Raw genomic sequence first — 11549 nt, 5'->3', positions numbered from 1 at the left:
AGTTCCAGTCAAGTTATTGCAAATGAATACAAATGAGGCAGACCACACACTCGCACAGATCTGACTGGGGATAGGATAGGTTAATGCACTTGAGGTGGTTTATTCTCTTGCCAGAAGGACTATGTCTATCTAGACTAGGCTACTTATAAATGTTTATGAATATTTTTATTTATTTTTCCCAAAGATCATATTCGGGGCTAATTAAATAACATCCGAGGCTTTATCCCCGTATATTATTTAATTAGGGACGGCACTGCCTTAAGCTAACGTATTTATCCACGTTTGTGTCTGCTATCGTATTTATCCACGATAGCAGAAATAATAGTTATAATTACATGAAACTTATTTCAAATTTCAAATAGTATAATAGATACATACAAATATATAAAGTGTAACATGCTTGGCTCTGGCATGAACATAAACTGGGGAGGCCACACGCAGGGTAACGGAATAACAATTTATTAAATACGATTGAACAGAAACTAAGGTAAAGTTAATGCGATGTGGTGTAAGTCTGTAATATGCGATGTAACCAAAAGTGTGGTGCGAGTCAGTCATGGAAACAACCAAACAAAAGCCTAAAGCCAGCAGAGGAGAGGAGAGACCTGAGCCCTGTTTCAGGTAGCTGGTTTTGAGGCAACCCCGAGTTTGCTCGCTCTGAGTTAGTGGAAACTGGGTTTTCCGTTTCAGGTAGCAGGTTCAGCGCATCCGAGAGTTAGTTGCTGCGGCAACATACGCCGTGGGTCTAACTGCTCGGGAGGTGGTTAGACCTACTCTGAGTTTGTTGTCTATAAGGCTGAAGGCAGCTCTCCGACAGAAGGAAGTGTTAGAAATGGCATGTCCTTTTCTACGAGAGCCTGTGGACGTAGAGGCTGCGATCCTCAGAAGGAATCTCCGTGAGGAACGATTATTAAGACCCCGGTTGGATATACTTTATTTTCCTGATAATTTTCTTCATGAGCGCTATCGTTTTTCAGCGCAATCTATCATTTATTTAGACCACCTTCTCAGCCCCCATGTTAACTGTCAAACGCACCGGGGGCATGCTTTAATTTTTTTTATTTATTTTTTATCGCAATTAACGCATGTGCAGAATGATCCGCCCCGTGCATCCCACCCGCTCTGTACTACAGTCACTTCAACGTTGTGGCTTTCCCATGATCAGAGTAGCTGACTAACCACGGACCTATAACTGCTGCAAGTCAAGAAACTCATTTTAAGAATGCAAGGCAGAAAAGACCCTGGTACTGCTTTTAACCAGATGCAGTTCTTCTCTACATGCACATGCTCAGCATAATCGTCTGCATTGTTCACTGAAGTAAAACCCTTTGAGTAAACTGTTCAACAAAAAAAACTTGTCCCACCACAGCCCGTGTTCTAATAAAGACAATCTACTTATGAGGATTTTTTTATTTCCTGAGAGCACAAAAAAAAAAAAAGTCATTTATATTGGGTATGTTTTTAGAGCAGGGAACAGTAGCCTATCCCAGTTTGCACCTCACCCACCTATAACTTATGTTCCAAAATTTGGATCTCCAAAGCATCCTTTGAATTGTTACAATTGCATGGAGGTTGGTGAGGGCATCTGGTTCATCAGTAACTGGAAGAAGATGATTAGACAGTGCAATTATTACTTGAGTCAGAATATTGCTCCATCTAATTTGCAACGCGTTGGGTTGTGTGTACATATTTAGTTATTTTGAATAACCAACCTCTTATACTGTAAAGGCACTTCTATCCTGGGGGGTGGGGGGGGATCAGAGGAGCTCCCCCAGGGGATGCCCTCAGCCACAGGACGCATACTCTGTTGGCTACGGGCCATCTCCTCAGCCTCTGTGAGGGCTGCAGGTGGTGGACCCCCTCCAGTCTGCCGGGCCTCTGCATTTTTTTGATTTGCTAACATGGAGGAAAATGTTACCCTAATATTCAGTAAGCGCTATTTTGAAGACACATGTATTTATAATGCATTTTGCCTAGGTGTAGCCTTCTAATATATCTAAATCCTATTAAATATTGGCAGTGTTGGGATGGCTGGGAAATGTACTACTTACATTTACTGCTTAAATATAGTATACAAATATATAATACATGTTGAACATAGCTGTTAAATTAGGTACAGCAGGAAAAACAGCACAATTGATTTGATTTCAATTAAACATTAGTTTACCTGTTTAAAATATATTTTTGTACTTAATTTGCTGCCAAGTCCTCGTGGGGCAACTCGGGGTTGCGTAAATTGACACACACACACTTTACATATTGAATAAGTGGAAGATATTAAACTTTCCTCTTATTTTACTATTTTATTTGACTCACGCATTGACTAGTTCAGCTATTTCCTGCCAAGCTCTCTCGCGCTCTCGCTGCGGTATTGCTTTTTTTTTATTAAAATGGGTAACTGCTCAGCATACACGTTCAATAGAATTTCCAATTCCGTGGGGGAAAAGTAAGTGGATCTACGCTTTTGGTCCATGTTTGATCATGTTATCAGAGATCCATTGATGATGGCTCTTCATAGTCAACAGGCACGCCCTCAACCCAGAGTGAACATACTCAGAGTTGATTAACCCAACGCTGATCACCTGCTCTGAAACCGAAAACCCAGAGTTGCTTTTCAACCCTGAACTCTGAGTCAACCAAATCAGTAGGATTAAACTCAGAGTATGTTAAACCAGCTACCTGAAACAGGCCTCTGGGTGTCGGCACGGCAGGTCTTTTCTACACTCCCCAATCAGCAGGGTCATTGCACACACCTGAGATCTGCACACAAGAAAGGGAGGTGACAGAACAGTCAAGCAGCACAAATGGGCAGAGCCTTGAGACCCACCTGGGTCGTTACATATCCCCCCCCTTAAAACAGAAGCCCACCTATGTGGGATTCTGCCACTATTCCAACTACAAAACACAGCATTAATCAAACAGTATTTTAACTAACCCAACTACTGAAGTACCAGCCCACACATACAACACTTCCAGGGCCATACTCATTAAACTTTTTGGAACAACAAACGGGTCTGTCTATGTTATTCTCATCCACTTGCATAAGGACCGCACCCGCCCCGACCTGGCTAGCGTCCACCTGAATTTTAAATGGTTGGTCAAGCCGAGGCGCAGCCAGGACGGGCGCCGTGCTCAACAGTAGCTTGGCATTTTCAAATGCTGCTTCGCAGTCAGCAGACCACACATAAACTGCAAATTGTTGCAGCCCCCTTCTCCCTTCCGACCAACTCTTTACCATACCGACCAACTCATCCCCGTACCAACCAACTCATCCCCGTACCAACCAACTCATCCCCGTACCAACCAACTCATCCCCGTACCAACCAACTCATCCCCGTACCAACCAACTCATCCCCGTACCAACCAACTCATCCCCGTACCAACCAACTCATCCCCGTACCAACCAACTCATCCCCGTACCAACCAACTCATCCCCATGTTCAACTGCTGTTCAAACGTCAAAGGATTATTATCTAAAACTTGACTGTCCGACCCAACGGGCTCGGGAGTAGAGTAGCCTGTCAAAATAGGCTTGGCAGGGTTAACCGAAGTAATGAACAATTCTCTCCATTTCTCTTTCACTCATTTTCTCCCTACGTCAAAAAACTTGACGGGTTTCCAATGCCTAATTATTTGGCGTCATGCATGACAATTCAGACCAGCACTCAATTGGAAGCACAGGTGAACCACCACCCCAAATACAAAACGCAACCAAAGAGCAGCCCTGCATCTACCTGAAACCCCCTTGCCCTGACTATTTCCAAGTCTAGTCTTCTGTGTGCCCACATGCAATTGAGTGCCGAAGCAACCCCAGTGCGTTCGACACACAAAAAACAAAAATAAAAAGGCAAAGAGACAAACGGCGTTAAGCGCCCTTCAGCTGCGCAGGGGTTCACGATAGCCCGGTAGGTCTAACCTACCATCCCAAACCCAGTTACCAAGTACACCTGTTCCCCCTCAATCAAGCTCTGCCTGCACAGCACGGTCGCCTTGCAGCCACAACACCTGCAAAGCTGCAAGAACCCAAATGGCCTCTCTCCTCCACAGCAAACCAACCGAACAAAACAATCTCACCTAAATGCATGAATCAAAATGGCCAAACCAACTCCAATCAACCCAACAACCCAACCAAACAATGCGTGGGTCTCCCCAATTCTGATAACCGAGCTGCGCAGGTACTTTACACCTGCGAGCAAGAATCTTTCATTTCTATTTAGCACTGCACATCCACACTATGCTCCCAATAGCCAATAGTAGGAATCAAAATGACAAACTGCTACGTACCAATTTCCAGGTTCCAAAATCTCGGACGAGCCCCCATATGTAACATGCTTGGCTCTGGCATGAACATAAACTGGGGAGGCCACACGCAGGGTAAAGGATTAACAATTATTTATTAAATAAGATTGAACAGAAACTAAGGTAAAGTTAATGGGATGTGGTGTAAGTCAGTAATATGTGATGTAACCAAAAGTGTGGCGTGAGATCAGTCATGGACGCAACCAAACAAAAGCCTAAAGCCAGCAGAGGAGAGGAGAGACCTGGGTGTTGGCACGGCAGGTCTTTTCTACACTCCCCAATCAGCAGGGTCATTGCACACACCTGAGACCTGCACACAAGAAAGGGAGGTGACAGAACAGGCAAGCAGCACAAATGGGCGGAGCCTTGAGAGACCCACCTGGGTCGTTACAAAAGGAAAATATACGAAAATGAAATGGCTACAGTTAATGCAAAATTATGATGTAGTCGAGTACAAACAGTCTACTCTCATTGCAGTCTTTGGAAGTTAATTCTGACTGATATACTGTTATCTTCCACAGCATGACATAACACATCTCAGGAAGTGGTGGTGCTCCACCTTGTTGGAGAATCTCCATACTGAAGGATAGTTCTTCTGAAGCAGATGTGCTGTGAATTCCAATATTAACAAAACCATAACAATGACCTACAAAAACTATTTGTGTTTTTTAGTACCTACTTTAGAAAAAATCCAATTTCCTTTACAGAGGTCATTATATGCTTAGCAACGGTGAATTATCTGATATAAAGTTGTGAAGGGCCTTTGCAAGTGGAGCGTTCCACGGCATTAAGAAGAGCTGTGTAATAAATATGGCAATTTCACAATTTCTCAAAATGATCCAACTACAACATATTTTGAGTGAATAAATAATTACATAACCCTGAGGAAAGTCTATATTTACAGTAGCAGCAGGTTTTATTGACATATTCTCGACTAATAGCTTCCAATGACGTTAAACGGCCAGTAGGCGTCAATATTCTACCACCTTGTTTATGTAGTTGTTTAAAAATAATTATTTTTCAATATATATTATCATGAAAAGTCTATGAACGTAACGATATTGATATGCAGTGAAATTTAACAATATTTTGTATAATTTCCCATTATACAACAATACACAGATTTATTCATTTAGTTAAAGTCGCAATATTATATGTAACGTTTCAACTAGCTTGTAGCTTAAAATAACCTGGATATATCTGTAGTCGATGCTGTTCGATAGCGATTTCAATGATGTTTTAAATAAAATCACATCCTATAACTTATATTGTACAAATTAAAAAGGCAGGCCAGCCAGTACCCGTGATCTTCCACATGAGTGCATTTACAAATGTGTGAGCTAACACCCAGCTACACACACACACACACACACACACACTCACACGTGAACTTCCACATAAGTGCATGTACAAATGTGCAAACTAACACCCAACTACGCACATACACACACACACACACACACACACACACACACACACTTGGGCGTTGACCCAAGCCAAGAGCAGTTAAAGGTGTTGTTGATGTGTCAAAAAGCATCGCTTTGTGATGGATCAGTGCTATCTATCCCTTTAATTCATCATTAATTATGTGCGGCACATTTCAAATTTCAAAATGTGACTACTTATCGGTATTCAAAAAAGAAGAAGTTGTTCATTAAATTACCATGTGTGTCTCATGGGGGAGGCCTTTGAATACCCCTTGAGTTTATAAAAACGATTAACATCTATTGTTTGTTATGATTTTTTGTTCATATTCTGACTGAAAACCCCAAAGATGTTGTGATGAATAACCTTTTGGCATATTCATGAACAATCTCACCTCTACCTTCCATGTATGATATGATCAACTGGATAACTTTACAGGTCAAGCTCTGGTTGTTTTTTGTTTGCTTGTGTGTTTGTTGGGTCTAAACTGCATGGATGGTGGATTTATTGTTAGCGAGGAGGAAAGAGACCTTGATATATACCATAGAACAGCTGGGTTGGGGAGACGTCACAGAGCCTGGGCCTGATATCAGAAACTACAAGGTGTTAGCCTTGTCTACCGTTTTGTAACAGAGATATTGTACCGAAGAAAATTTGTGCGGGTGGATGCGATGTTCAGGAGGGGAATTTTAATAAGTGTATTTCTACAGTGGCCAGCCTACACAGTGTTGATCTGAAAACTTTACAGACACTTATTATTATTTATTTTTTCTACCACTGGCCGAGTTTGTGTTCGCTAAATTACATGCAGATCCCTGCCTCCAGAAACATGAATGGCGAGAGAGCAATACTCCCGGTTCACCCAGTTTTGAGCATGTCAACCATCAGTCTCTAGATAATATGATTTGTGAGACTATTACTAAACAGACAGCAGGCCTAGTATCTCTCCAGAGTCCCAACCGCTTTTTATCCATATGAACACGACAGCTCATACACGTGTTTTTGGAATTTTTGTTGTGTTTGTGTTGCATAAAGAAGTCAATAAAACATATGTTACCAATACCAACATCAACTAAACAACAAGTGGTTTGGCAAGGCACTCTAAATCTCCTTTGCGGTGTTGTTTCTTTATTGAGCTGCTGTTTGCTTGCTCAATCCCTCGTGACACGTGAAGTGTATGTCACTTTGTGCTGTGTTGCCAGCGTGATCAGGGTCTTGAGGGGGGGGGGGGAACCGGGGGGGGGGGGGGCGGGTGTGCGTGAGGGCAATGCTACGGGCTGCCGGTGTGGTTGAGGTATGCATATGCCACCGCAGCTGGTAGAGTGTGAAGGGTGGGGCCCGCACTTCATCTGATTAGAGTTCCTGTTTTTGTCTTCTTCTGAAAAAAAAACCCTGAAATGATGTAGTATTTTGTAAGAATGCCAAACTCTGTGGAAGACACACATGCACAAAATCATTGTACAATCACATTACTCGCACAGCATGCACGGCTCTCGTTTGGCATGTTTTGAAAGTGCCCCTTCCCGCATAAGTCATCATGGGGCAGCTTTTGCAATGACATTTAATTTCAGCATATTGCAGAGGTAGTTTGTTGCACAAGGCAATGGAGACCATCCGCTCTGTCTTCAGGAAAACCAATGGAGAAAGACAATATAATTGTAATAATAATTTTTTGGCCAAGTAAATGCATGAAAATATGGTTGAAAAACAGTTGAGTCAAACTTGTACTGAAACTTGACCGTTTGTATATATGTATCTATGTATGTTTTTTGCAGGAATAAGTTTCAGTCTTACTGTGTGTGTGTGTGTGTGTGTGTGTGTGTGTGTGTGTGTGTGTGTGTGTGTGTGTGTGTGTGTGTGTGTGTGTGTGTGTGTGTGTGTGTGTGTGTGTGTGTGTGTGTGTGTGTGTTTGTGTGTGTGGGTATTCTTTTTGGGTGTGGTGTCCCCTTATCTTTACAGGCTTACTTCCCCATCAAAAACGTCAAAGATGTGTACTACTCAGCAAGAGGAAATGCACTCACTACACTCTCAGCATCATCATCAGCTGCTGAACTCTGCTGTGCTGTAAGTACTGGTTAGGCTTTGCCTGGACTTTTTTTGCATTTATCAGGCATTAATGTAAAGAATCTAAATAATATTTTTCTCAATTATGTATCTCTCTTTTTTCAATTTCCTAATTTAAATGTGGAAAATATTGTAAGAGTGTAATTGTTTGATTGTAAGATGTTACTGTTATTCTAATATTTATCCAATACATGTTATTGAATATTTGATTTAGCAGATATTGTTTGTTCAATTTGGAAGTTATTTATACTCTTTCTGAAAGGTGTGGGTTACTTCATGTGGTATTGGTTTTAATGCCCCTGGCGTTACTCACTTCTCCTTCTTAACCACAATCGTGAGTCGCAGCACATGTCAGAGTTATTTAAACCTTGTTTATAAGCACACCAATGACAAAGCGATGCCACCCAGATAGATTATGTGATTTGGTTAACAGTAGCATGCAAGCCTAAGGGATTAATTTCTTCGATGAGGTACATCTGTCACAATTAATTTTGATTTAATTTAATTACTTTATTTATACTTGAGTAAAATATATATATATATTATGTATAAAATATTAACTAAAATATATTATTTACATAATTTCCTTTTTGCCTATCTCATCAGGTGGGCTGCAATCTGACTGACAAACATTGGCAAGAGTGTGATAGCCTGTCCTAGAGCAGGAGTTCCACACAAATTCCATTGCAGTCTAAGTCATCCCACTCAACCTGAGTGTATCACCCCCACCACCCATCCTCGACAACCCCCCCCCCCCCCACGCCAAACCAGACCCCGACCACCCCACCGACCATGGACCTGTTCAGCCTGTCCTCCTCCTGCCCTCACCTCTACCGCCAGCCCACCCCCTCCAACGGCTCCAACGGCCCTGGAGACACCGCTGGCGCCATGACGGCCGCCGCCTCAGCCTCCGCCGCTGCCGCCATGTCCCTGATCAGGCAGCACTACAACCACACGGGCCGCCTTCAGAACAGGTCCCTCCTGAGCAAGCAGAGCCAGGTGAGCGTCACCGCCGTGGTGTCCCTGATCGTCAGCCTGCTCATCGTGCTGGAGAACCTTCTGGTCCTCGTCGCCGTGTTCTCGCGCATTCGCCACAGCCGCCGCTGGGTCTACGTGTGCATCGCCAACATCACCTTCAGCGACCTTCTCACCGGCGTCGCCTACGTGGTCAACATCAGCCTGTCGGGCAGGCGCACGTTCACGCTCAGCCCGCAGCTCTGGCTGTTCAGGGAGGGGATGCTGTTCGTGGCCCTGGCCGCGTCCATCTTCAGCCTGCTGCTCATCGCCTTCGAGCGTTACACCACCATGATGGCGCCGCTGCACCAGAAGTCCGCCACCAAGACCTACCGCATCTACATGCTGGTGGTGCTCTGCTGGGTGCTGGCGCTCGCCATCGGCTTCCTGCCGCTGCTGGGTTGGAACTGCGTGTGCGCCCTGGACGCGTGCTCCACGCTGCTCCCGCTGTACTCGAAGAGCTATATCCTGTTCTCCCTCCTCATCTTCCTGCTCATCCTCCTGGCCATCGGCGTGCTCTATGGCGCCATCTACTGTCACGTGCATAGCAACGCACACCTGGGCTCGCAGCGCAGTCACCAGCGCTCCCTGGGGCTGCTCAAGACGGTCGTGTCCATCGTGGGCGTGTTCGTGGTGTGCTGGGGGCCTCTGTTTGTGTTGCTGTTGGTGGATTTCTTCTGCGTCTCCCGCCAATGTATGCTTTTGTCAGGGGCCGACTGGTTCATTTGCCTAGCTGTGCTGAACTCTGCGCTGAACCCTATCATCTATACCCTGGGGAGCAGCGAATTGAGGAAAGCTATCGCCGGGCTGCTGTTCTGCTGCTGCGTGAGGGCTGGCCTGTGTCGACCGACTACCTTCACCTCCAAGGAGACCAGCAGCACCTCGGAGAGCAGGAGGGACAGTCTGAAGAACAGTTTTAGCAAGGTCCGGAATCTCAGTGTAGCATCACCACCATCCACGCCCCGCAAGAATCAAAAGGGCTCAGGCAGAAAGAACAGGCTGAGCTCAACCACCACCTGTCTTTCAGTTTCAAGTAACTAGGGGTGCGCCCAACCCCCATTTGAATTCAGGGTTCCTGTTACAACGTTTGAAGAGATAGGCCTACACGCATGTTGGTTTATCTGGCTTTGAGGTTTGTTTCAAACAACCGTTTTTACAACGGATATCTGCAGGCCAACTTTTGTTTTGTGTTCGCTAACTTGTTTTTGTACAGAATAGTAGGCTATAGCTTGTAGGATTTCTAACAGTAACATTGCAATGTAATTATGTAAGTATTGGCTAATAATGTAATGCAGTGTTTTAAATCCTGGAACCATTAAAATATGGATGTTCATGTATAATTGTAAAATACAAATAAATGCACAACAAAAAAAAGTACAATAAAGTCGAAATTAAACCTTCATCATTCTTTGACTCAGTGTTGCAATATTGCTATTCAACAAATTACGCAACTAATGTCTTTGTAACACCGGCCATTTGTATATGGTCTCCAGTAGGCTCTGGGCCATATTATCTTTGGTAATAAATATAATTTAGTCAATCTGATTGACTAATATATTGTCAATATGAGTTCTATTGATTACAAACTACTTGTCACCTGTAGAGGGAGACATTTCACGGAGCTTCAATCCAAACATTATTGACTCACTCAGCGAAAGTTGGAGGGCGGAAATGAGACGTGCAAAGGTGCTTGATAGGCCTGAAATAAAAAAAAAGAACCGTACCAAATATAAGTCGATGCGATTTGGCTCGCTACAGCCCCTTCAGCAGATGTTCAACAAACATGCAGTTCTTCTTAATTGAGGGTGTTTTAATTGTTTTTCAGGGTTTTATAGCAATAAGATAGGATAGATAGGGACTTCTTAGCGATCCCCAGACTGAATATTTTTGTTAATAATTACAATTATTATCAAGGTAGTGACAACCCCTAAACAGATTGGTGTGTGTGTGTGTGTGTGTGTGTGTGTGTGTGTGTGTGTGTGTGTGTGTGTGTGTGTGTGTGTGTGTGTGTGTGCATGCGTGCGTGCGTGTGTGCGTGCGTGCGTGCGTGCGTGTGTGTGTGTGTTGGTGCTTTATTGATGTTCTCTTCTCCCTCATATCCATGAACACAATCCTGCTTGTTTCGATTCAAGAATAAGGGGATAAAGTCGGCCTTCATGCTCGTGGAACGTTTCCCAGGGCAATACCTGATGAAATAGGCTGCAAATTCCAGCCTTTATTAGCTCTGGGTTCAGAAATGGTTGTTGTATCATATTCAAAATGTCAACTGCTGATCCTAAATTCCTCCCTCTCTCTCTCTCTCTCTCTCTCTCTCTCTCTCTCTCTCTCTCTCTCTCTCTCTCTCTCTCTCTCTCTCTCTCTCTCTCTCTCTCCCCCCCCTTCGGTCTCTTCTCACTTCTCTCTTTCCATCTATTTATCCCCCCCCCCTCTCACACCTCCAACCAGAGGGTCCATTCTCTGCTCTAATTGAGGCAGAATGGGTTGGTGGAGGTTGCGTGCAGACGTGAGCAAACCCTCTCTAATTACGTCTGCTTACTTTGAATCCGGCGGGTTCAACAGACAGCTAATGATGCACTGTCAAGAGGGGGAGGGAAAGGGAGAGGGAGGGAGACAAATGCAGAAGGTTAGGCAGGGAGTGAGACAGCCCGGGCTACGCAGTGCAGAGAGATTGGGCGGAGTTTCCAGGACGGTCCAATCAAAGAGCCCGGAGTGACGGTCACGGAGTGACAGAATAGGAACGGTATTCC

At 44.2% G+C, this 11549-nt stretch overlaps 1 protein-coding gene across 1 annotated transcript; it reads left to right on the top strand.

The window, feature by feature from the left end:
* The first annotated feature begins 7637 nt into the window (after positions 1 to 7637).
* Positions 7638 to 10204, top strand: s1pr4 (sphingosine-1-phosphate receptor 4). Its single transcript, XM_030373237.1, has 2 exons — positions 7638 to 7788; positions 8395 to 10204. The coding sequence occupies exon 2, from the start codon at positions 8581 to 8583 to the stop codon at positions 9841 to 9843; it is 1263 nt and encodes a 420-aa protein (XP_030229097.1). The 5' UTR covers positions 7638 to 7788; positions 8395 to 8580; the 3' UTR covers positions 9844 to 10204.
* The last annotated feature ends 1345 nt before the right edge of the window (positions 10205 to 11549 follow it).

Source organism: Gadus morhua, chromosome 12, assembly GCF_902167405.1.
Source record: "Gadus morhua chromosome 12, gadMor3.0, whole genome shotgun sequence".
NCBI classification, from domain to species: Eukaryota; Metazoa; Chordata; class Actinopteri; order Gadiformes; family Gadidae; genus Gadus; species Gadus morhua.
Note: the sequence above shows the minus strand (reverse complement) of the source record. Positions and strands in the feature narration are given on the sequence as shown.

What these genes read in the sequence shown, in the direction of transcription:
- s1pr4 (XM_030373237.1), top strand. Translation starts at nt 8,581, where the DNA reads ATGGACCTGTTCAGCCTGTCCTCCTCCTGCCCTCACCTCTACCGCCAG.